This window comes from Bos indicus x Bos taurus, chromosome 22, assembly GCF_003369695.1.
Source record: "Bos indicus x Bos taurus breed Angus x Brahman F1 hybrid chromosome 22, Bos_hybrid_MaternalHap_v2.0, whole genome shotgun sequence".
Taxonomy (NCBI): domain Eukaryota; kingdom Metazoa; phylum Chordata; class Mammalia; order Artiodactyla; family Bovidae; genus Bos; species Bos indicus x Bos taurus.
In genome coordinates this window covers 49,691,310-49,718,046 of record NC_040097.1, presented here as the reverse complement: position 1 = coordinate 49,718,046, position 26,737 = coordinate 49,691,310, and the positions used below count along the sequence as shown (strand labels likewise).

The 26,737-nt window shown below is 44.2% G+C and overlaps 1 protein-coding gene across 1 annotated transcript in view; it reads left to right on the top strand.

Moving 5' to 3' along the window:
* ITGA9 (integrin subunit alpha 9) overlaps positions 1 to 26,737 on the top strand; it is a 363,244-nt gene that overhangs the window by 209,192 nt on the left and 127,315 nt on the right. Inside the window, exon 18 of the mRNA XM_027523417.1 lies at positions 15,934 to 16,084. Within this exon, the coding sequence (XP_027379218.1) occupies positions 15,934 to 16,084 (151 nt within the window). The remainder of the gene's footprint in view (positions 1 to 15,933; positions 16,085 to 26,737) is intronic.

Sequence of the window (26,737 nt, the reverse complement as noted above, 5' to 3'; positions counted from 1 at the left end):
GGTCATCCCAGTGCACCAGCCCCAAGCATCCTGTATCATGCATCGAACCTGGACTGGCGATTCATTTCATATATGATATTATACATGTTTCAATGCCATTCTCCCAAGTCATCCCACCCTCTCCCTCTCTCACAGAGTCCAAAAGACTGTTCTATATATCTGTGTCTCTTTTGCTGTCTTGCATACAGGGTTATCGTTACCATCTTTCTAAATTCCATATATATGCGTTAGTATACTGTATTGGTGTTTTTCTTTCTGGCTTACTTCACTCTGTATAATAGGCTCCAGTTTCATCTACCTCATTAGAACTGATTCAAATATATTCTTTTTAATGGCTGAGTAATACTCCATTGTGTATATGTACCACATCTTTCTTATCCATTCATCTGCTGATGGACATCTAGGTTGCTTCCATGTCCTGGCTATTATAAACAGTGCTATGATGAACATTGGGGTACACGTGTCTCTTTCAATTCTGGTTTCCTCAGCGTGTATGCCCAGTAGTGGGATTGCTGTGTCATAAGGCAATTCTATTTCCAGTTTTTTAAGGAATCTCCACACTGTTCTCCATAGTGGCTGTACTAGTTTGCATTCCCAACAGTGTGAGAGGGTTCCCTTTTCTCCACACCCTCTCCCGCATTTATTGCTTGTAGACTTTTGGATCGCAGCCATTCTGACTGGTGTGAAATGGTACCTCATAGTGGTTTTGATTTGCATTTCTCTGATAATGAGTGATGTTGAGCATCTTTTCATGTGTTTATTAGCCATCTGTATGTCTTCTTTGGAGAAATGTCTGTTTAGTTCTTTGGCCCATTTTTTGATTGGGTCATTTATTTTTCTGGAATTGAGCTGCAGGAATTGCTTGTATATTTTTGAGATTAGTTGTTTGTCAGTTGCTTCATTTGCTATTATTTTCTCCCATTCTGAAGGGTGTCTTTTCACCTTGCTTATAGTTTCCTTTTATGTGCAGAAGCTTTTAATTTTAATTAGGCCCAATTTGTTTATATTTGGTTTTATTTCCAATGTTCTGGAAGGTGGGTCATAGAGGATCCTGCTGTGATGTATGTCGGAGAGTGTTTTGCCTATGTTCTCCTCTAGGAGTTTTATAGTTTCTGGTCTTACGTTTAGATATTTAATCCGTTTTGAGTTTATTTTTGTGTTTGGTGTTAGAAAGTGTTCTAGTTTCATTCTTTTACAAGTGGTTGACCAGTTTTCCCAGCACCGCTTGTTAAAGAGATTATCTTTTCTCCATTGTATAGTCTTGCGTCTTTTGTCAAAGATAAGGTTGGACTCTGTTTTCTAAGCTAGACCTTAACTGGTGCAGTGGGTTTGAATCCTGGCATGGCCACTAGGTAAAATGATACTACCACAAGTCACGCAATAAGTTCTTAAGCCACGTACATTATTTTGTACTCAATGTCTTTGTCTGCAAAATAGGGAGGAGATTGCTCTATAATCAATTCTGGAGTCCATTTCAGCTTTAAAAGACCATGCATCTCTAAACTTTGACCTTATAAAAATGGGTGTTATTGCATCTCTCTTGGAGACGTTTTTATCATTTACTCCCCAGGACATAGCTTATTCTTCATAATCCTCTGTGTGTACAGAATGTGGTGAGGGCATTTCCACTAGCATCTTACTTCTAAAGGCTGATGTTGGCAGCTTTGTTCTTTGAAGATATAAAAATGTCGGGATTTTCAGATATGAAAATGAGTTTTTATATGGTTTAGTTTAGATTGCTAAGGAGTTGCCTGTGTTACAGAGGAGCGGCCTCAATCTGGCTCTTTGAATGCAAGTGCTTCTGTAATGAAGACTCTCAGGGGCTTTGGACCAACTCTCATATACAGCAGTAGACTTAACTATAAAAGTGTTCAGTCTGTGGGGTGAACAGAGGCTGAAGAGTAATAACCATGATGACATTCCAGGACAAAGTGGTGTCAACACTTGTGCCTTGGAGGTATTGGCAATTGCGTTCTTGGGTTGGGAAGCTAAGGACAGTGTTAGGAGTGCATGCCTTGCAGAAATGGGCTCGTAAACTTGTGCTTGCTGCCATCTGTATTTTCTCATATTGGTCCCTGGTTATTCTTCTCAAAGTGAATGGCACTGAGGAAGCTCAGAAATTCAGATACCGCCCTCAGATTCAGCAAGGGTGGTACCCTGTCTGTCTTAAGGTGCACTAGATTGGGGCTGGGACAGCCCTAGTCTTCTATTAAGAGTGATTTCCAGTCATAGACAACCAGAACAGCACCCTTGGTGCAAGCCATCGGTAGCCAGCTCTGGGGAAGGGGTGTGTTCGGTCACCCATACCTATGTTTCCTAGGTCCGTGGGAAGAAATGGAGACTGTGGCATCTGAGTTGGATCCTTGTGACAGTTGCACAAGAAGGCAAGTGAACAGAATGTGGATCACAAGGGTTGGAGAGGGGTTTCTCCACAGCCTTGAGCCCCTTCCAGTTGGTCAAAGATAACAGGATTAGCTGATGTGACCTGCCAGCAACAGACCTCAAGGCCTCATTCACTGGGTCGTAAAGTTGGTGTAGGGCCCCCATCAGCAGGCACTGTCAGCGATGTCAAATCTCTTTACTCTTGTGTGCTGGCCTGGTGTCTGGCTCCAGAAACTGCATCTGTCTGCCTGCTCTGCCCACTGGGTAGTGGGCCAGAGGTGCTGAAAGAGATGCCCTCTCTCTCCCACATCAGCCATCAACCAGTAACTGGAGTCAGCATGTAAATTCTTCCTCCACTGCACAGATAGGACAGTTGAAGCATTCCTATGGCCTAGATCTGTGTGGCTTCCTTCCTTTCTCCTACCATGTCACATGCAACCCATGAGGTTCACCTGCCCAGAGCACTGCTTGGGGCATCAGGTTTTGGTAAAATTCAAAAATTACTTTCTGAGGAAGAAAAGTACATATGTGGGGTACCTTTCCTTTTTTAAAAAAAATATATCTTACAATATGTATTACAACCTTTTACAACTGAGTGAGTTTCAGGAAGCTAATATCAATTTTATGTCTTTAAATACTCAATTTTGTTTTTATCCCAATTTATTTATCCTAGACCTCTGCTTCATATGAGCAAAACTATACCACTGAAAACTAGTCACAAATCAGCAATATATTAAAAATAAAATATGTAGAATTTACTGAGAGGCTAGAACAGTTCTGGCAAATAGAAATATAATATAAGCCACATAGGCAATTTTGAACTTTCTGACTGCTTTCTCGTAGTCACACTGAAAAATTAAAGTGGAACTTATGTGACAAATTTTATTTAGAATATCAAAAATCACTTAAACGTGTCATTAATGCAAAAGCAATGTTTGAGATTTTTAAATCCTTGTTTGCCTTATTGCACTGAGTCTTTGGAACCTTTTATACTAATTCAGATCTGCCGCATTGTCAGTGCTCAAAAGGTACATGTGTCCTGTGGCTACAGTATCTGACAGCACAGATCTGGAACTTGCACTTCAGGGTTGACCCACTCACTCAACGAGGAAGCTGGGGTAATTACATGCCAGTTCCCATCAGTCATTGGTTGAAGGCTGCTACAGAGAATATCAGTGGCTTAATTCTTAGGCACTTAACTGACCTGCAGCAAAAAAAAAAAAAAAAAGTCCTCCAGTAAAAGATGGCGATGGTAGCAGATAGAATTGCAGCCTTGGAGGCTGTAGTGAAAAGGACCCTAGGAACAGGAGCAGAACCACCCATAACCTACTGTGTTTTACAATACCTTTCTTTGGTGACTTATTGTATATTATCAAATGACTTGCAACACACTTGGGATTAGTGACCCAAAATGACTGTAAAGTTTACTGGCCTACAAGGATAAAGTCAGAACTCTGACATTCAAGGTCCATGGGAATCTGGGCACATCCTACATATTCTATTTGCCTTCTAGCCATCATTTTGCTAAGAATATCCTGCCTCTTCTTATTATTTCTGAGTCATTTCTATCCCTATATCTGTTGGGTTTTTTTCTCTGCCTGGAATGTCCTTCCTTTTTATCCACCCCTCATGCCCCTTATCCTTGAAAGATGTGACTCATTTCTACATCTCTTACGGAACTTCTTATGATAACTTCAGTCTACAGTGATTTCTTCACTATGTATTTCTCTTTCATCTTATCCAGCACCTGTTCCTTTGGCGTGACTTCTCTTACCCACTTCATGGTGCAGCTCCTTCACGTAGTACTCAGTTTATTTGGTGCTTTTTGCTCATATTTCTTATAGGAAGACATCAGATGAGGAAATGTGGTTTTATGGATTTTTTTTCATGTTTGTAGTTTTAAGCACTAATTGTTAAAAGGCTCTGATAGTTGTCAACAAAGTGCCAAGAAGGAGATTGCTCAACAGAGCTGCTGAAGGCATCTGGAATCATCCTGATTGCCTCCACCAATTTCAAGGAAAATTGTCAAGAGGAAAATAAGCACCCCCAATAGCTTTCGTAAAGAGGTGGCACCACTCAGTGTTCTAAATATTTGAAATGGTAAGAAAGCAACTACAATTTCCTTTCTCATCTTATACCCAAATAAGTTTTATGTAAATTTTATACCATTTAGTTGTATTTTTATATACTTCAGGAGTAATGGGCATAGAAGGAGGATCGCTGGACCAGAAATTAGGATGGCTGCCTGGCTCTGGCACTGTCTGCTGTGCGGCTGCAGGAAAGTGGTTAATTCTGGCCTTTATCTGCAAAATGATAACGCAAATGAGTTCCCATTCAGCTGTCGAATTCCATTTCTGATTTTATGATGTCTGCTCATTTTTAAGAATAGGCATCATTCTTTATGATTTTCAATTGCAGTGGCTATAATTTATGTCATTGCTTTTATGGCACATTGTTGAGGATATCTGTGATTTGTTGGATGCTGAATCCTTACTCAGGAATGCAGCCCCAATTTTGACATTTCTCCTATGGGAGAATATGTTCTGCTTCACAGTGTCCTTTTTAATATGATTTCCATGAATGGAAGAACTAGGGTGTGTGCTTGTATGTGTGTGAATAGTCAGTCAGCCACATTTTTGTTGACAGGGCTAACATCCCATTAATTGTAGGATTCATGGTTCACTTCCTTGATAATACCTTGCCTAATATCCCCCATGGCCCTCTCCTAACCTCACTGTCCCTGCAGAATCCCTTCTTTGTACTCTCATCACATAAAGGATCTCATAAGGATGTTTCCTTATCTCTTAGCACACATTGACATCAGATTATATCTCACGTTTGTTTCCTTCACTGGACTGTGAACTTCCTGAGGGATGGAATTTGTATCCGTGGTGCCTCAGTTGAGCAGGTAGTCTTAAAAAGTGATGGCTAGATAAATGATTAGAAAGAGGAAGGGAGGGACGATAGGCAGGAGGGTGGAAGGAGGAAGGCAGGGCAGGAAGAATAGATGGATTTGACTGCCCTACACTGTTATCCTGGGCTTTGCAGATGTTGTTCAGTTTCCAGTTGTGTCTGACTCTGCCACCCCATGGACTGAAACATGCCAGGCCTCCCTGTCCCTCCCCTTCTCCTGGAGTTTGCCAAAGTTCATGTCTGTTGCATCGGTGATACTATCCAGCCATCTCATCCTCTGACTCCCTCTTCTCCCTCTGCCCTCAGTCTTTCCCAGCATCAGGGACTTTTCCAGTGGGTTGGCTGTTTGTATCAGGTGACCAAAATACTGGAGCTTCAGCTTCATCATCAGTCTTTCCAGTGAGTATTCAGGGTTGGTTTCCCCTAAGATTGACCGGTTTGATCTCCCTGCTGTCCAAGGGACTTTCAGGAGTCATCAATTCTTTGGTGCTCTGCCTTCTTTACGGTCCAGCTCTCATAACCATACATGACCACTGGGAAGACCATAGCCTTGACTATATGGACCTTTCTTAGCGGAGTGATGTCTCTCTCTGCTTTTCAACACGCTTGTTTGCTTTCCTGCCAAGAAGCAATCATCTTCTGATTTCATGGCTGCAGTCACCATCTGCAGTGATTTTAGAGCCCAAGAAGAGGAAATCCGTCACTGCTTCCACCTTTTCCCCTTCTATTTACCATGAACTAATGGGGCTTGATGCCATGATCTTAGTTTTTTTTTTAAAATGTTTAGTTTCAAGCCAGCCTTTTCAGTCTCCTCCTTCACCTTCATCTTTAGTTCTTTAGTTACTTTTTGCTTTCTGCCATTAGAGTGGTATCATCTGCATATCTGAGATTGTTGATGTTTCTCCCGCCTATCTTAATCCCAGTTTATAACTCATCCAGCTTGGCATTTCTCATGATGCACTTAGCATATAAGTTAAACAAACAGGTTGACAGCAGACAGCCCTGTTGTATTCCTTTCTCAATTTTGAACCAATCAGTTGTTCCAATTGGGTTCTAACTGTTGCTTCTTGACCCACATACAGGTTTCTCAGGAGACAGATAAGATGGTCTGGTATTCCCATCTCTTTAAGAGCTTTCCACAGTTTGTTATGATCTACACAGTAAAAGGCTTTAGTCGACGAAACAGATGTACATGTTTTTCTGGAATTCCCTTGCTTTCTCTGTGATCCTGCAAATGTTGGCAATTTGATTTCTGGTTCCTCTGCCTTTTCTAAAACCCAGCTTGGGTATCTGAAAGTTCTTGGTTCACATAATACTGAAGCCTAGCATGCAAGATTTTAAGCATGACCTTATTAGCATGGGAGATGAGTGCAATTGTCCGATAGTTTAAACATTTTTTAGTACTCTCTTCTTGGGAATTGGGATGAGGATTGACATTTTCCAGTCCTGTGGCCACTGCTATGTCCTCCAGATTTGCTGACATATTGAGTGCAACACTTTTATAGCATCATCTTTTAGAGTTTTGAATAGCTCTACTGGAATTCCATTACATCCTCTAGCTTTATTGACAGCAGTGCTTCCTAAGGCCCACCTGACTTTGCACTCCAGGATGTCTGGCTCTTGGTGACTGACCACAACATCATGGTTATCAGGTTTATTAAGATCTTTTTTGTACAGTTCTTCCATGTATTCTTCCCATCTCTTCTTGATTGCTTCAGCTTCTCCTAGGTCTCTACCATTTCTGTCCTTTACTGTGCTCGTCTTTGGGCAAAATATTCCCTTGATATTTCCAGTTTTCCTGAAGAGATCTCTAGTCTTTCCCCTTCTGTTGTTTTCCTCTATTTTTAAACATTATTCATTGAAGAAGGCCTTCCTGTCTCTCCTTGATATTCTTTGGAACTCTGCATTTATTTGGGTGTACCTTTCCCTTTCTTCCTTGCTTTTTGCTTCTCTTCTTTCTTCAGCTATTTGTAAAGCCTCCTCAGATAACCAGTTTGCCTTCTTGCTTTTCTTTTTCTTTGGGATGGTTTTGTTCGATGCCTTCTGTACAGTATTACGGAACTCTGTCCACATTCTTCATGTACACTGTTATCTAGATCTAATCCCTTGACTCTATTCATCACCTCTGCTGCATATTCATAGGGGATTTGATTTAAGTCCTACCTGGATGGCCTAGTGGTTTTCCCCACTTTCTTCATTTTAAGCCCAAATTTTGCTATGAGAAACTGATTATCTGAGCCACAGTCAGCTCCAGGTCTTGTTTTTGATGACTGTACACAGCTTCTCCATCTTCGGCTACAAAGAATGTAATCAATTTGATTTGGGTATTGACCATTTGGCGATAGCCATGTGTAAAGTAGTCTTTTGTGTTGTTGAAAAAGGGAGCTTGCTATGACCAGTGCATTCTCTTGGCAGAATTCAGATAGCCTTTGCTCTGCTTCATTTTGTACTCCAAGGCCAAACTTACCTGTTACTCCAGGTATCTCTTGACTTCCTGCTTTTGCATTACAATCCCCAGTGATGAATAGAACATATTTCTTTAGTGTTAGTTCTAGGAGGTCTTCTAGGTCTTCAAAGAACTGATCAATTTCAACTTCTTCGGCATTGGTGGTAGGGCCATAGACTTGGATTACTGTGATGTTGAATGACTTGCCTTGGAAATGAACCAAGATCATTCTGTCATTTTTGAGGTTGCACCCAAGTACAGCATTTTGGACTGTTTTGTTGATTATGAGGGCTACTCCATTTCTTCTATGGGATTCTTGTCCGCAGTAGTAGATATAATGGTCATCTGAATTAAATTTGCCCATTCCTGTCCATTTTAGTTCATAGATTCCTAAGATGTCAATGTTTATTCCTACCATCTCCTGCTTCATCATGTTCAATTTACCTTGATTCTTGGACCTAACATTCCAGATTCCCATGCAGTACTTTGCAGCATCAGATTTTATTTCCATCACCAGACACATCCACAGCTGAGCGTTGATTGTGCTTTGGCCCAGCAGCTTCATTCTTTCTGGGGCTATTAGTAGTTTTCCTCTACTCTTCCCTAACAGCATATTGGAAACCTTCTGACCTTGGTCAGATCTTTTTGTCTTTTTAAACAGTTGATGAGGTTCTCACAGCAAGTATACTGGGGTGGTTTCCATTCCCTCCTACAGTGGATCTTGTTTTGTCAGAACTCTCCACTATGACCCATCTGTCTTGGGTGGCCCTACCTGGCATGGCTCATAGGTTCTTTGAGTTACACAAGCCTCTTCACTCCACAACAAGGCAGTTATCTGTGAAGGGGTTTCCAGATGACTCAGTGGTAAGGAATCTGCCCATCAATGCAGGAGACTGGGGTTCTGTCCCTGGGTCAGGAAGATCCCCTGGAGGAAGAAATGGCAACCCACTTCAATATTCTTGTCTGAAAAATCCCATGGACAGAGGAGCCTGGAGGGCTACAGCCCATGGGGTCTCAAAGAGTTAGGCACAATTTAGTAGCACATTGAGCACACTATTATTATAGTTGTCATTATCAAATATAGCTGTGGGTCACAAATATAACGTCAGTCCTAATAACAGTATAAGAAGTTTTGCAAACTCAAACACAGTTGATTGGAATACACTCAATTGGATTAGTATGTCTTAGTATACTTTACTCAGGCCCCTTTTCCCAAAGAAAGGCAGTGCCAAAGAATGTTCAAACTACTGCACAGTTGGACTCATCTCACACACTAGTAAAGTAATAATTCTCCAAGCCAGGCTACAGCAGTATGTGAACTGTGAACTTCCAGATATTCAAGCTCGTTTTAGAAAAGGCAGAGGAACCAGAGATCAAGTTCCAACGTGCACTAGATCATCGAAAAAGCAAGAGAGTTCCAGAAAAACATCTATTTCTGCTTTATTGACTACACCAAAGCCTTTGACTGTGTGGCTCACAATAAACTGTGGGAAATTCTCCAAGAAATGGGAATACCAGGCCTCCTGACCTGCCTCTTGAGAAATCTATATGCAGATCATGAAGCAACAGTTAGAACTGGACATGGAACAACAGACTAATTCCAAATAGGAAAAGGAGTACATCAAGGCTGTACATTGTCACCCTGCTTATTTAACTTATATGTAGAGTACATCATGAGAAATGCTAGGCTGGATGAAACACAAGCTGGAATCAAGATTGCCAGAAGAAATATCAATAACCTAAGATATATAGATGACACCACCCCTATGGCAGAAAACAAAGAAGAATAAAGAGCCTCTTGATGAAAGTGAAAGAGAAGAGTGAAAAATTTGGCTTAAAATTCAGCATTCAGAAAACTAAGATCATGGCATCTGGTCCCATCATTTCATGCAAATAGATGGGGAAACAGTGGAAACAGTGAGAGACTTTATTTTTGGGGGCTCCAAAATCACTGCAGATGGTGATTGCAGCCATGAAATTAAAAGATGCTTACTCCTTGGAAGGAAAGTTATGACCAAGCCAGACAGCATATTAGAAAGCAGAGGCATTACTTTGCCAACAAAGGTCCATCTAGTCAAGGCTATGGTTTTTCCAGTAGTCAATGTATGGATGTGAGAGTTGGACTATAAAGAAAGCTGAGTGCCAAAGAATTAATGATTTTGAACTGTGGTGTTGGAGAAGACTCTTGAGAGTCCCTTGGACTGCATGGAGATCCAACCAGTCCATCCTAAAGGAGATTAGTCCTGGGTGTTCATTGGAAGGACTGATGCTAAAGCTGAAACGCCAATACATTGGCCACCTCATGCGAAGAGTTGACTCATTGGAAAAGACTCTGATGCTGGGAGGGATTGGGGGCAAGAGGAGAAGGGGATGACACAAGATGAGATGGCTGGATGGCATCACTGGCTCAATGGAGATCAGTTTAAGTGAACTCCAGGAGTTGGTGATGGACAGGGAGGCCTGGTGTGCTGCAATTCATGGGGTCGCAAAGAGTCGAACACAACTGAGTGTTCAAAGGCATTAATTCTTCAGCAGTCTACTTTCTTTATGGTCTAACTCTCACATTCATACATGACTACTGGAAAAACCTTAGCTTTAACTAGATGGACCATTGTTGGCAAAGTAATGTCTCTGCTTTTTAATATGCTGTCTAGGTTGATCATAACTTTCCTTCCAAGGAGCAAGTGTCTTTTAATTTCATGGCTGTAATCACCATCTGCAGTGATTTTGGAGCCCCCAAAAATAAAGTCTCTCACTGTTTCCACTTTTAAATTCATGGCTGCAGTCACCATCTGCAGTGATTTTGGAGCCCCCAAAAATTAAGTCTGTCACTATTTCCATTATTTCCCCATCTATTTGCTGTGAAGCGATGGGACTGGCTGCCATGATCTTAGTTTTATGAATGTTGAGTTTTAAGCCAGTTTTTCACTCTTCTCTTTCACTTTCATCAAGAGGCTCTTCAGTTCCTCTTCGCTTTCTTCCCTAAGGGTGGTGTCACGTGCATATCTGGTATTGATATTTCTTTCGGCAGTCTTGATTCCAGCTTGTGCTTCATCTAGCCCGGCATTTCGCATGATGTATTCTGCATAGGTTAAATCAGCAGGTAACAATATACAGCCTTGTGCACTCCTTTCTGATAGCTCAGATATCTGCTGTAAGATAAGCTTTATAGAAACTGTACAGTTTGTACCTTATGTTAATGACTAATCATGATTTTCGTATAAAAGTACACGAGTCATTGGTGTACATAGAAGTCTGACCCACTTAAAAGACTGTGAAAGCAAATTAGAATTAATGGGAAAATTTCTCGGGGACTAAAATACCTTGAACATTAGAAAGATGGTTCTTCAGCAAGTCAGAAAGCACCTGTGGAATGTTTGGCACAAAAACGCTGTGTCCCACCAGTTTATTCTTTCAGCAGTCCTGTCTGAGGGGTTGGTCTTTGTGGAATCTTGTTTTTCTCAGATGTCATTAAAAGACATTTCTTGCCAAAGCCCTTTCTGACTGAGGTGGAGTTTATATAAGAGCTACAGCTCAGGCAGCCTTTGTGACGAAGGCAGTTTGGCACTAGTTCCAGCTCAGTGCCTTTGTGCCCAGGTGACCTTGATCAAAGTGGGCTCCCCTGTGGGGTTCTCAGCATCTTCACCTGTAAATGTGAAGGTTGAACTGACAATCTGTTGTGGGATGTTGTCCATGCCATTCATTCATTCATTCATTCAACAGGAGTTTGTTGAACACCTACTAAATTAGGCACCGTTTATCCCTGAGGGTTCAGTGACAGGCAAAACCAGAAATAGGTTCCTGCCTGCTGGTGCCTAGATCCTAGTGGGGGGAAGAGATCATCCTTAATCAAATAGCCTGGAAATGAATATGTCAGCCCAGCCTTGGGAAATGCCATGAAGAGCTGGTGGAGTCCTGGGACTGAAGAAGCTCCTAATCGGGAGATTTATTTCACTCAGAAGGGAGACCAAAGAGGACCTCCTAGAGGAGTGAGAGGGGCTGGAGAACATGGGCTGTGGTGGAGAGGCACGGGAGGCACTGAATTCTAAGCCCAGCAACTTGGCCACCTTATCTCACGGCATCTCGATTTCCTCATCTCTAAAAATGGAACTGACACCAGGAGCTCTTCATGCTGTTGTAGGTTTCAGGACAACTTGTTTGAAAATACCCAGCACCAGGCAAATTACACTGCATTGCATTTCTAAGAATAGCTTTGGAAACAGAGATGTACTGTTTTGTACATGGATTTTTAGATGTGGGGAAAGAGTGAAAACAGCTTGGAAGATTCTTTTGTTACAACGTCTGAGTTCGCTTTCGGCCCTGGAAGGTCCCTGGCTTTCCTTAATCATAGAGCCAAGTTTGCATCACTTGACTTTGAAATCCTGGGAATGACCTTGCTGCATGATTCAGTGATAGAGGCCTGAGCTTTGGGGGCTGGCAAAAGGTTAGATATCCCTTGCCATATATACACGAGGGGAGGAGGCTGATCACATGAACAACAGCACTGGTGTGAGGAGGCAGCCCCTGCCCCATTGTCCTCAGCTTTTCTCTCTTGTCTGTATGCTTAATATTTCATTTGGAAACAGTGGACACTTTCTGCAGCTACTTGTGGGTGCTTATGCAATTCCTTCTTGAGATAAAGTGAGGCTAACACTCTCATAATTCTTCAAGGCCTGAGGATTACTCCTTTAATCTTACAAAAGCAAACAGGAGGACAGAAATAACCCATCAATTGTTTCAAATGAAAATGGCCAACAATAATAAATAATTGCCACAATAACTGGAGGTTAAGGTCTTCATCTGTTGGAGGCCTTTCAAGAATTTGAAGCTTTTCTCCAAGTTAATTTTTCACATCTTGTTTGTTTCCTCAGAGTGTTGCTTCCAAAAGCAAGGCCATTAGATCTCTCGTTACATATGTTATTCTTGTTGACGTGCCAGGCATGCAGGAAAGTGAGGTCCTCTCTTCATAGATGGGTAATGCTGATTCCTCCCTTGCAAAAATCCATATTTCAAAGTATTACAGCTTGCTGAGATTTTGGAGAGTTTTCTTCTCTTTCATGCTGTATTAATGGTTGCAAACAGCAATGAACATGTTAATTTAAGTGGAAAAGGAATTTGTTGGAAGGATATGGTTCAGAGCCGAGGCAGGAAGAAGAGGCAAGGCTTAGCCCAAAATGCCAGCTCTGGGCTCTCAACTCCTCTGCAACTGCCTTAGATGATCTCAGAGAGCCCTAGTGTCTTTGGGCAGCCCTTAGAATTCATGGCCCCAGTTGGCAGCATCCACCACCCACACTGAGGCCACTTGACTACCCTTAGTTACATGACTGCACTTACTTAAGTGCCCACACTTGAATGACCAAAAGGAGAGCAAAGGCAGGGTCTGCCCCCTCTACTGCTTATCTTCCTCTCCTACCAATCTTGAGATTCCCTCCAAACAGGAAGGTTTCAGGATCCTGAGTGGCCAAAAATAGCAACTATCCATCATTCAGGGTTTCTCAGGTGGCGCTTGTGGTAAAGAAGCTGCTTGCCAGTGCAGGAGACGTGGGTTCAATTTCCTGGACCCTGGAAGATCCCTTGGAGAAGGGAGTGGCCACCCAGTCCCCTGTTGTTGCCTGGAAAATCCCATGGACAGAGGAGCCTGGCGGGCTACATCCATAAGGTCACAAATACTCAGACACGACTGAAGCAACTTAGCATGCACAATGCACATCCATCACTCAAACCCTCGTAGGCTTGATCACATCTGCTACCAACTGGTTGGCCAATCAGAGACTGTTCTCCAGTGTGATTTTTGTCTGAAGCTCACATCACCTAATAGTTGTCAGTCTCATGTGCGTCTTCATCCTTGTCCCCACCACCATCCTCATCTCATTGAAGGTCTGTTTACCCCACTCTCCTGGGCTGCCATTTCCCTCCATCTCCTCCCTCTTCAAACGTTCCTCCCTCCTCCTCTCCCTTCCCGGTCTTGGACTCTGCTTTTATTTCACTGCAAAGGAGAGGCATTCCCAGGGGAACTTTCATTTCTTCCTACCACACATCTACCGATGCATCTGGGCCATGTGCCCCGTTTTCTCACTTCATACCGGCTGAGGCCAGCCCCTCTGTTTGTTCACCAGGCCACCCAGCAACTGTGCCTTGTCATATCTTCATTACTTGCCCTCTGTCTAGTAGATCCTTCCCAGTATCATGTAAATATGCCATGTTAATTCCTTTCTGAAAATAAAAAAGCAATTTCTTTGAGCCATTTCCCCTACCAGCTGTCATCCTATTTCTCTGCTTTCCTTAACTGAAAAACTCCTCCAAAGAATTGGCTATGCCCACTGTTTTCATTTCTTCTACCCCTACCTCTCTCAGACCAACTCCAGACAAGCTTTATCCCTGACACTGCACTTCAGAAGTTCTTATCAAGATCACCAATGACCCCCAGATGGCTAATTCCAAAGGCCAGTTCTAATTTTTCATGTTACTTTGCCACATTTGATGAAATTGATTACTCCTTTCTTGAAGCATGTGGCTGCTTGGAGACTGTCTTGATTTTTCTCCTGTCTCCTTATTCACTCTTTTTCTGTCTCCTTTGCTGGCTTATCATCATCTTTAATTGCTAAGTGTGAGCCCCCCTTCTCTATTTAAATGTATTCCCTAGTGGTCACTTCTAATCCACCCCAAATGCGTGTCTCTGGCCCTGATCCCCTGCTTCCACTCCAGACCGCTACATCCAACTCTCTCAGCGTCTCTTCTTAAAAATCCAGTAGGCATTTGAATGTTCTTTGCTGACCTTCTATACCTTTGGTCTTTTGCATCTTGATAAGTGACACCTCTTTCCTTCCAGTTGTTGAATCTAAAATTCTTGCAGCTATCCTTGACTCTTCTCTTTCCTGAACACCCTTCTTCCAATCTGTGAGCAAAATATATTGGCACAATTTTTGAAACATCTAGAATATAACCTCAGCTTCTACCCCCGTGGTTTGAGCTGCCATTTTCTTATACCTGAATTCTTATAAGAACCTTCTCACCAGGCTCTCTTTCCCTCTGACTGAGTATACTCACCATGTACATCACAGCCAGTGTGAGCCTTTAAATATGGAAGTCAGACCATATCATCCCCTGTTCAGAGCCCTGCAGGATCTCCTGTCTCAGAGGCAAACTAAGGTCCTTGTGATGACTCCATCCCTTCACCACTAAACCCATTCCCCTCCCCACTCTGCACCTCACTCATTCTTCTCCAGCCACACTAGTCTCCTAGCTATCCTTGAACACACCAGGCATGACTTCTCCTTTGCTAGTTCCCAAATTCTGTGCATCTTGCTGTCTTTCTTCCTTCCTGTTTCTACTGAGAGGCCACCTCAGTGCAGCTTCCCTGAACCTGCTTATTTAAAATTGCACCCTACTCTCCCTCCAACTATGGTGCCTTCTATCCTTCTTACCCTTTGTAAGTTTTCTCCATTGCTCTTACCCAATCTGACCTGTATATTTGATTCTTTGTGTATATGTTTTTTGTCTCCTTAAAGCTACAGGAAGGCAAGAACTCTCTTTTGTTCACTGCTTTCTCTAGCCTATAAAGTAGTGATTGGCATGTCGTAGGTGCTTAGAAATAGTTGAGTGAATTATCCTATAACCAAAATCCATGATTAGGTTATTGAAAGAAGGTGAAAGTGAAGTCTCTCAGTCATGTCCTACTCTTTGCAACCCCATGGACTATGGCCTACCAGGCTCTTCTGTCCATGGGGTTTTCCAGGGAAGAATACTGGAGTGGGTTGCCATTTCCTTCTCCAGGAGATCTTCCTGACCTAGGGATTGAACCCGGGTCTCCCGATTGTAGGCAGACGCTTTACCATCTGAGCCACCAGGGAAGTCGATTAGGTTATTAAATGTGTTATAATTTTCCAAGTTGGATACACTAGATTTCACATGAGCCATAGGATGGCCTAGTGAGTGAGTTAGGCTACACACCACAGAACCCCACCCCACCCCCACCCCCGCCCCGTGCTTAGATGTGGAAGCTGAGGTCCATGAGGGCTGACTGGGTATCCCAGAACACATGGCTATTTAGTGGGTTCCTGGGATTTGTAGTCCTGATCCAGAGGAGTTTCTCCCACCTGCCCCCCCTGCTCTCAGCTACCCACTACATTCCATGTTACTAATATATTAGTGAAAGTTTCAGCACACTTATTGCTGTTCGTTTTTCCTTTTAGCGTTGATGAGAAAACCCCGTATCTAGCTCTGGGGGCTGTGAAGAACATCTCCCTAAACATCTCCATCTCCAACCTCGGGGATGATGCCTATGATGCCAACGTGTCGTTCAACGTTTCTCGGGAGCTCTTCTTCATCAACATGTGGCAGAAGGTAAGAAGGCCCTGTGTCTAGTGCATTTGCTGACTTTCATCATAGCCTGGAATATGCAGTGATTATGCAAATACTGTTACTTTGTGTGGAGGCTCATTTGGAATTATTACAATGATTTCCTTCTGGACTTAGAAAGCATTGTTGGTAAAACCAAAGAAGAAACTGAATACCCACTGTGCATTGGAGCCATATCTGTATTTGACACTACCTCCCGTCCCTTCTATCTTGTGAAACCCTCTCCACACAGTTGTATTCTGGCCCCTTCTCTGAGATGATACAGTCATCATCTCTGGCTCACGCATGTTCTACAGGATTCATGCTTTAGGTCAGCAGTGGTTGTGAAAGACCAGATAAGAAATGAAAGCAAATCACTGCTTATCACATGAGTTATCACCAGCGATGCCTTTGATGTTTTCCATTCAAGGGTCATGAACATCAGCCTTGGCTTTGCCATATTGACTTATTCCTGAAATATTTTAGTGAATTGAGGAAATTAAATTATTTCTATGAATTGAGTGCGTTTTTAAGAGCAATTTAATTTATTTGAATGATGTTTAAATAGCATGACTCAGAAAGGAAAAAGGACCTGGTTTTCTCTCCTGTTCCATAATCCCCCTCAGTGAACCACTTTGGGGAAGAAAGAGTAACAGACCTCATCCACAGGCAAGCAGGAGGAATGACTGGACTCAGGCGTCCTTCCATGGAGGTTGTCTACCTGTGGTTAGACAGGTTATCTACCTGTGGGCAGCTCTTCTGATGGGAACTTCTGCAGCTTTTCAAAATGTTCACAGCAGTGAACTGCAGTGCCTTGATGTCTGTGTAGAAACGGAGCCAAAATCACTTTCTGAGATAAACCTTGGCCCTGCCCACACGTGAGCTCTAGGCCAGCCTTCAGGCTGTGGGCAGCCTTTGTCCAGGCACAGATCCTGTCAGGCTCAATAGTTCGACCAGGACGTGCCAACCCTGCCCAGCTTACAGGGCAGCTGAAGTATATAGACATCTAGAATGGCATTCCAAGAACTTCCCAAGAGATATCTCAGACTCCCTGATGCTACGTAGCTTCTGGAGCTCCAGGATAGTGGAGGCCACAGAAGCACTGAATGCAAGAAGAGCATACTTTCCAGCTCCTCTAAACCCCCAAAATTGTCCCTGATTTAATCTCAGTCCAGAGGGAACCAAGTATCCATAGACTTCTGTTACCTGGCTATGGACAGAATCTCTTTTACAGAATGTCATGTGCCACGATGCCATCTTCCTGTTCAGGGTAGGAGGATGGGTAGGGGGAGAGGGGTTCACTCAGGGACCAGACCTGTGGAACCCATCTTTATGATAACTGGTGGCTGGGTCATCACTATCCCACACTCAAGCCCATGGAAGAACTTTCTCTCTGCCTCTAAATTAGGAATGGCTGTACTTTTCCAGAGCATTTCAGCTTGTTTGTATCTGTGGACAGAGTCATCCTTATAACCAACTAAGCTTCATTATCCCTGTTCTAGAAAGCTCAGAGTTGGCCTCACTGTTAGTATAAAGACTTCGTGGTATTATTTTGTAAACAAAGTAGCCTCCTGCTTCTTACTTTACTTCCTTTCACCATGTTTTTCTTTTCGGCTTGGAGACTGTATAATATTCTATCGTAGGATATAGTATGGATTGCCTATGAATTCATGCTATTGGATATTTAGATTAGTTCCAGTTTTATTATCTTTTGAATAATATTGTGATGACTATCTTTTGGAGCAATTAGTATGAGCAAATGATATTTTCCTTCAGTTCAGTTCAGTTCAGTCGCTCAGTCGTGTCCGACTCTTTGCAACCCCATGAATCGCAGCACGCCAGGCCTCCCTGTCCATCACCAACTCCAGGCGTTCACCCAGACTCACGTCCATCGAGTCAGTGATGCCATCCAGCCATCTCATCCTCTGTCGTCCCCTTCTCCTCCTGCCCCCAATCCCTCCCAGCATCAGAGTCTTTTCCAATGAGTCAACTCTTCGCATGAGGTGGCCAAAGTACTGGAGTTTCAGCTTTAGCATCAAGCCTTCCAAAGAACACCCAGGGCTGATCTCCTTTAGAATGGACTGGTTGGATCTCCTTGCAGTCCAAGGGACTCTCAAGAGTCTTCTCCAACACCACAGTTCAAAAGCATCAATTCTTCGGCGCTCAGCTTTCTTCACAATCCAACTCTCACATCCATACATGACCACTGAAAAAACCATAGCCTTGACTAGACGGACCTTTGTTGGCAAAGTAATGTCTCTGCTTTTGAATATGCTGTCTAGGTTGGTCGTAACTTTCCTTCCAAGGAGTAAGCATCTTTTAATTTCATGGCTGCAATCACCATCTATTTCCCATGAAGTGATGGGACCGGATGCCATGATCTTCGTTTTCTGAATGTTGAGCTTTAAGCCAACTTTTTCATTCTCCTCTTTCACTTTCATCAAGAGGCTTTTTAGTTCCTCTTCACTGTTTGCCATGAGGGTGGTGTCATCTGCATATCTGAGGTTATTGATATTTCTCCCGGCAATCTTGATTCCAGCTTCTGCTTCTTCCAGCCCAGCGTTTCTCATGATGTACTCTGCATATAAGTTAAAATCCTATAATTATTTGGAGAATGGGAAGTCACATTTATTGATTACCTACTATACAACCTGGGTTTTTCATACATTTCCCCATTCCCTCCTTACTGCATGTAATCTGGGCACACCTGATCTATTGGAGGAATGTTCTCAGGAGAAAAGAAGTGAGGGAAGCCGAATGGGGCGGAAAGGTCTGAGGAAGGGTACAAAATCCCAAACCAGCCCTGGTCTATCTGTGGGGTAAAAAGAGATGGAGGGTGCCCTAGAGCATAAATTAATCAGCAGAATTGTCCCTGTTGAAGTGGAAGGGGAGCACCATTTCCACCCATCATTATTAACCACTGGGGAGACATCCTGGATAAGGGGACTCAGTCAGTCAAGGGTGACGCACCTGAGCAGGACGCAGGTGTGCCATTGGCTCCTGTAGCTGATCACGGGGCCAACGAGAGCACATGTTATCTCTTCGCCATTGAGTCCCAGTGACCTTTAAAACCTTTGGCACAGGGGACACTGGTTTCAATTTGGCAGAAAGTTGGCAAGGTATCGGGCTCTTTGGGCTCTGGTGGGCATTAGTCCAAGAAAGGTGTCAAGGCACAGAGACATCATATCATGTAGTGGCTACAGAGGCAGGGCCAGCTAGAAAAGCATATGGCTGACACGCCCTTCAGTGCAGTAGGAGAAGGAGTAACAAAGAAAAAAACCCCTTCCTGTGACTATAACCACAACTGCAAAGTTAATCAATTGGGGAATATAAGTGGCATCATTCAGCCCAGAGCAAGTTTTCAACAATACGTAGGTGGGTAATGAGTGAGGCAGGAAGGGGCCCACCCACACTGAGAGAACTACCAGAACCAGCGTGGGCCCTACAAAAAGGTCCCAATGTGTTAAATAAGAAAAGTGTAACTCCAAAAACAGAGGGGAAGCATACCTTTTAAAAGACTATTAATAGAAAGCAAAAGTAAATTTTACAGAACATCTGTTTTCTTAGTAAAATTCAAGAAAAAAAAAAGTGAACCCAGCAAATGATCAGATAGTAGAACAATGGACTGAGAAGAAAATGGAAAGGGCTGAGAGAGAAGCAAAAAAAAAAAAAAAGTTTGTGGGTGGGATTAGGAAGTATTATAATGAAACCAAGAGAGCAATGACAGAATTAAAATATTTGTTATGATCAGAAAGGAGCAGAATTAGCAGTACAGGAAACTGATTCATTGTTGTGGAGGGCGTATTTGAGAAGATCTCTGAGAATTTATAGAGAAAAACAACAGAGCAGTGGAGAAGGATGGAAGTGAAGACTAGATATGGAAGGTGGAGGCTGGAGAATCAGCAAATGGAAATCATTCCAGAATCACTGGAATAGAAGACCTGCTGCTGCTGCTAAGTCGCTTCAGTCGTGTCCGACTCTGTGCGACCCCAGAGACAGCAGCCCACCAGGCTCCCCCGTCCCTGGGATTCTCCAGGCAAGAACACTGGAGTGGGTTGCCATTTCCTTCTCCAATGCATGAAAGTGAAAAGTGAAAGTGAAGTCGCTTCAGTCGTGTCCGACTCCTAGCGACCCCATGGACTGCAGCCGACCAGGCCCCTCCATCCATGGGATTTTCCAGGCAAGAGTACTGGAGTCAGGTGCCATTGCCTTCTCCGATAGAAGACCTGAGTAGACAGCAAAAAAGAATCCCCATTTTTGTAAATGATGCTGCAGACATCAGGAAAAAGTGTTAAAAATGGTTTAATGCTTACATACAGCTTCATCATATTTCAGTTTTTGCAGTGTAAAAATGATGCTACCCGTATCTATCAGAAAACAAAGAAACTCATTCTTTTCCAGCTTTTGTAACATTAATAGCAATAATTAGATTGTGTTCCATAGTGAAGTAAGAATTCTATACCCAGCCAACTTGCCCTGCATAGTGAAAGCAAAATAAGGATAGCTTTGGATATATAAGAATTTGTGAAGTCTGCTAACTCTTCTAGTTTGGACTCCCCCCCAAAGCAGACCTGGACACAATGACTGTGGTACAGGTAGTTGGAGAATGAGGTGGGGGGAGGCACAGTGCGGGAGTGATGAGTTTTGATGCAAAGGGACAAGACGGGAAAGTGTGCACAGAAGGGCAGGTTGTGCCGTGTGCAGTTTGTGCTCTGTCCTGCTGCAGCTCCTCTGAGAGACAGACTCTAGAACACCCCTCAGAATCATTGCTGTGCGGGGTAAGGAAGCTGCTGGAGGGTCTATCTACCAACTCCTGTTTCTCATCCATGAAGAATCGCTCCAAAGGCATTAACTGTCTGTCCAGCCTTTGCAGCCTTCCCTGGCTCTGGGCCACATTTCCTTTCCTGGGGCCAGGAAACAACTCAGGCAGAGAGATGGGGGAGCTTCAAGCCTGGAAGGAGACTGGCCTCAAGTGACCAGCCCTTGGGATCGTTCTGGGGAACATGAGCAAGGCACTGGCAGCATGTAAGCAAAGAGAGCTTAAATAACCATGAAACTCTTCCTGAGAAACGGCTACTTACATATGTAGTGTATTGTGGGTTAAAAAGTGTATTAAAGCCAAATAAACAAAAAAGTAAGCAAAAGCAACTTTTACAAATATTTACAATAGGAAGCAAATGTGAAACAATAATTATTGCCTCAGTAAATAATAATTTTGAATAGTAATATAAAATAAGTCTATAATCTCAGTTTTACCATAAAAATTTGAGAAGAAATTTAATCTCATTACTCCTCCTGCTTCACATTCTTTAGGATGGATCTCAGGCTCCTCAGCTGTTCATGAGAGGCCCTTCCCAGCCTGGTCTTTCCTGCCTCCCCTCCTCCCAGCCTCACAGTCACCATCCCCCACATACACCCTTGAATCCACTCATAATTTCTTGCTTAAGCTGCCTTTACTCAGGAATACTTCAACCCCAGTTTGTTTAATGAACTGTTCCAACCTCGCATCTCAGCTCAAGGGTCACCTGTGTAGGCCCCTCACCTGAACAGGTGATGTGGGTGGATAGATCTGTGTGTGATGGCTAGCTATCCCTTTTTTCCAGAGTCACAGAGCAACTTGGAGCGCAGACTCTGCCTCCAAGATCTCCAGTCTTTTCTGTCAGCACACAGTTAACGATGTCTCAGTTTCTGAGACTGAGCAAAAAATATGACCTAAGATGGATTTTTCTCTCTCATGCAAGGCTCCTTTTAGATTTGTTCAGATTCCTTCCTTTAAGGGGAGACTGCTTATAAATATGTGGGCTGTACATGGGTGCTGCTGCTGCTGCAAAGTCGCTTCAGTCGTGTCCGACTCTGTGCGACCCCACAGACGGCAGCCCACCAGGCTCCCCCGTCCCCGGGATTCTCCAGGCAAGAACACTGGAGTGGGTTGCCAGTATACACACTGCTGCTGCTGCTGCTGCTGCTGCTGCTGCTAAGTCGATTCAGTCGTGTCCGACTCTGTGCGACCCCATAGACGGCAGCCCACCAGGCTCCCCCGTCCCCGGGATTCTCCAGGCAAGAACACTGGAGTGGGCCGCCATTTCCTTCTCCAGTGCATGAAAGTGAAAAGTGAAAGTGAAGTCGCTCAGTCGTGTCCGACTCCTAGCGACCCCATGGACTGCAGCCTACCAGGCTCCTCCGCCCATGGGATTTTCCAGGCAAGAGTACTGGAGTGGGTTGCCATTGCGTTCTCCGGTTACACAGGTGACCATCTGCTAACTGTCCTCTCACCTATGTAAAGCTAAAAGAGAGAATGAGGAAGAATGGGGAAAACATGGTTCGGAACAGGACTGCATCTCACAACTTTAGGATCACATTCACCTTCGGCTATAGGTGAGCAACACCCTAGAGCACAGTTCCACAGAATATAATGTCAACAGTGCCCTCTGGAGTCATATATTCATGTGGCACCGGAGTCAAGATAAAGTCGAGTTGTCATTTCTTGCCTTGGTGCCACTTGGCACATGGGGACTTAGCCCTTCTTGCATCAGTGGAACAGGAATGGAGTTGTTTGGACAGCAGTGATTAAGTACCTGCAAAGTGTCAGGGACTGTACTAGCTGCTAGGAGACACAAGGAAGAATAAGCACTGGTCCCTGCTCCTGGGAGCACACAGCCTAATAGGGAGAAAGGCATGTCAGCCAGCAATTAAAGTGCCAAGTGCTGTACAGAGGTACTGAGAAGTTGCTCTGAAGCACAGAGATGACAAGATGAAGCAAGTTGTTACTGTACCAGCTGGTCTCAGGTTGCACAGAATCCCTAGATAAATGCTGGGGGATAGGTAGATGGGCCTCTGAAGAGTTGATGTCAGCCAGGGCCGACATTGCAGAGCTAGGGTCGGTGAGTGGGGTGGGTGGGCCAGTTTATTTGGGAGGCCCAAATAAGTCCAGAGCTGGACTGAAGCAAAGGTGAGACGGCAGAGGAGAACAGAGGAGGAGGAACAAAAGGAATCTCACCAGGTGGAAAGAAGCTGCCCATGTAGGACAAAGGAGCAATAAGTGGCAGGGTGACGTCAGAACATTTTAGAAATGCTGTTTTGTGCTGAAGTTGCTTGTCACCTGGGACTCCTGCTGTCATGAAAGCCTCACATAAGTGAGAGAGAGAAACGGAAAAAAAGGGACTGGATTCATGAGTACATCTTTGTGGTATTGACTACCACGCATACATGGAAACGGACAGGGATGTGGACAGTGTAGGCTTCAAGCGGATGTGAGAGAGCGCCCAGCTGATTTTGGGGTACAAAGGGGACACCGCGTCTTGCCGTGGAGTCAGGGGAGAGGGAGAAGGGCAGGCTGCTGGCCCCGCCTCTTCTCTACAAAGTGGAGTCTTGGTTTGGGTCTCCCAGATGCTGACCTTCAAACAAGAAATCGAGGGCTATTCATACATTTGGGAGAGGCAGGAAACAGTGGAGAGGAGGCGGAGTCATACAGGCAGGTGAGGGCAGCTGATGAAGAGAGTACCTTTACACCAGCCATCACAGGGGTGGTGGGGCTTTATCCCTCAAAGCAGCTACAGGAAAAGTACAAGATACAAGCCTCAGGGGCTAGAGAGCTGGGGATTCACACACCACACTCCCCCAAAGAGTCAGTGGCCTAGGCCTTCTCAGGGTGTTCATTCCCCACGACTAGTGTCTTACAAGGTGCATGGCCAGAGCAGCCTACACAGTTCTGAACACTGTCCTCAGGCACCGAGATGCAGATGCTGGCAGCTGGAAGTGGGCTGCAGCAGCCCAAAGGGTGCAAGGCGTCTGAGCAGGGCTCACCAGCATCTCCAGCCCGAGCACCTCACTCTCTGGGCCTCCTCCAGAAGTTGTAGGTTGCACATACATAGCACATCCCTGGGTTTCTGAAGGAGCACACCTCACAGTCTATAGGCATGGGGCAAGGCAGGTACTGTAAATGGGTGAAGGAGGCCGAGTATGGGACAGGAGGAAGCAGTGGAGACTGTGAAGAATGGAGGATTCCAGCCTTGTCCACAGAAGGCCGCCCACGCCCGGCAGCAGTCACTGATTGCCAGGTGAGAGTGAGCGCCAGTTTGTCAGACTTCCTATTTTTCAGCAAAAGCCAGAAATCCACATTTTTATGTGAAATCTCATGGCTTTGGCAGCTAATTAAAATATTCTCTGAACGTTGTATGGGCCAAATAAAACATGTCCGCTGACCATATCCAGCCTGTAGGCCACCAGTGGTGACCTCCCGCTTAGCTGTTTTCCGCATGTTCTGGTCCCATTGTCTTGCCTGCCTGTTTGGCTCATGGATCTGGATTCTGGTAGATCCCAGTCTGTCTGCAGCCTTGATAACATTTCATGTCCACCCCTGGGCATCAGATCAGCTAGTCAGAGACTAGAGTGTGAGTGTATGTTGAGAGGAAGGAGGGAATTGGAGACGGTCAACTCAAACCTGGTGTTCACAGAATTTTTTTTTCCGTTCTTTTTATTAAAAAAAATTTTTTTGGACATGCCGTGTTGTCTGTGGGATCTTAGTTCCCCGACCAGGGATCAAACCCATGCCCCTTATATTGGAAACACAGTCTTAACCCTGGACTACTGGTAAAGTCTCTTACTCCTTTTTTTTCTTAATTGAAGTATATAGTTAATTTGCAGTGTCATGTTTTTCTTTTTTAGATGTTCATCAACTTGATTAAGTTATACATAGACACATATCTCTTCTTTTTTAGATTCTTTTTCCATACATGTTAGTAAAGAGCGTTGAGTAGAGTTCCCTGTGCTACACCTTGTCATTGTTTATTTTATATATGGTAGACTGTGTATATGTTAATCTCAAGCTCCTCACTTTTCTCACCCCTTCTCCCCCCACTCTCCCCTTTGGTAACCATAAGTTTGTTTTCCATGTCTGTGAGTCTGTTTCTGTTTGGCAAATATTTTTTTGGATTTCACGTACAAGGGATATCGTAGGGTATTTGTCTTTACTTCACTTAATAGCATAATCTGGAAGAGGAAGGCAGGTGAGGAGGACCAGTGATCATGAATCCAGTGGGGAGAATGTATACCCTCCCCTGTGATACTTTTGAGCAGTTCAGAGCGCTTCCTGTTGTAAGACATGTAGTTACTGCTCATTACCCGTTGGTTGTAAGTCACTGAACTCAGTTGATAAGTCTGGAGGGACTGCGATGGAGGGAAGGGGCCTTGCCCTTTTATTTTCTCCATGACAGGGTCTTACATGGGAGATGTAACAACGGTGTAGGAAGTTGCCAGAAGGAAAGCCCAGTTTTGCTCTTTCTAATGAGTGAGTGCTTTGAGTTCTGAATTAAACTCTGTTTTGGGAGTGGAGAGCCAGCAGGGCAGCTTCCATAACTTTTAGGGGCTTATTCTTTAAGGCAAGATGCATAGAGAGCTCGTAAGTTTGCTTCTCTTGTAAAGTGATTCTTCCAGCTTCTGTCTGCCTTTCCTGGAGAAAAGAGAAAAGGCAACCCCTTTTCATATTTAAGGCAGACCGCTCAAGATGGCACCAGGAGATAAGACTGATTCTGTTTCTAACCCAGGTAGAGCAGAAGAGGCCAGGCGCGGCTGTGTTTGTGCCAGGCGCGGCTGTGTTTGTGTACCTTTGGGTTTGAGGAAGTGCCCTGGCCTGTTCTCAGATAGAAGGTTCCACAGAGAAGTCACATCTGTACACAGGGATGAAATGAAATGTATTAAGTGGAGCCAGGTAGCCCAGCATCACACTGTGGAAGGGTTTGCGGACGGAAATGTGTGCACCTCATCCTTCAGAGGGTAAACAGATTTCAAGCAGCCTTCCTGCACTCTGCCACCACCACACCCGCCTCGCCATTCAGGGCAGGAACTGATTTTCATTGTGTTCTGCTTTCTCCGGTGTCTCTTGTCAACTTAATAGTAGCCTCAAGTAAAATGCAACCCTTAGATGTTTATAGTCATCTTGGCCGGGCCATTAAGATGATGAATGAACTTGGTGCTTGCCCTTGTAAGAGAGCCCTGAGGGTGGATATTGATACTCAGAAAATAATAAGTCTTTTCTGTCCCTTTCCTGTTTTTAATCCAGTGCCCTAAGCCCCCTGGTGCTTTACCTTGTACTCCTGCTTAGCGCCAGGGAGAAAAACCTTACCTGGATCCCAGCCCATTTGAGGCTCTAATACAGAGCAAGCTCTTTCTCTCACACTGTTGGTCTTTGCCATCCTGCTTGTCAGAGGCAAATCCCTAGAGCCTCTTGGTGTTTCTGACTTGTTTCTGTTGGCCCTGAACTTCCTCTTGGAAAGGATGAGCATGGGTGGTGGGGAGCAGGGACCAAGCCAGGTTTGCAAGTCCTCTTACCTGGGGCCATTGCACTAGCATTTTTCTGGCCCTACCACCAGAGCCATCCTAACCTACAGTGAAGCTGTGCTTGGGAGGAAGGCTGGGCCTTTTCTGTCACAGCTGGCAGTGAGGAAGCAGGGGAGAAACTCGGACGCCTATTTTAAATCACACTGTGGCCTCAGTGTTCCATGGTAGGGCTCAGCTTTCACATATGTGAAAAGCTACATTTGTGTATTCACTGCATTGGGAAGGAAGGCTACGTTTTGCTTGAGAAATGTCAACAGAGCTGTAGCTACGACAAGGATCTTTCACGAAAGACGTTTTCCAGAGCTGCAGACTTGGGCAGACCTG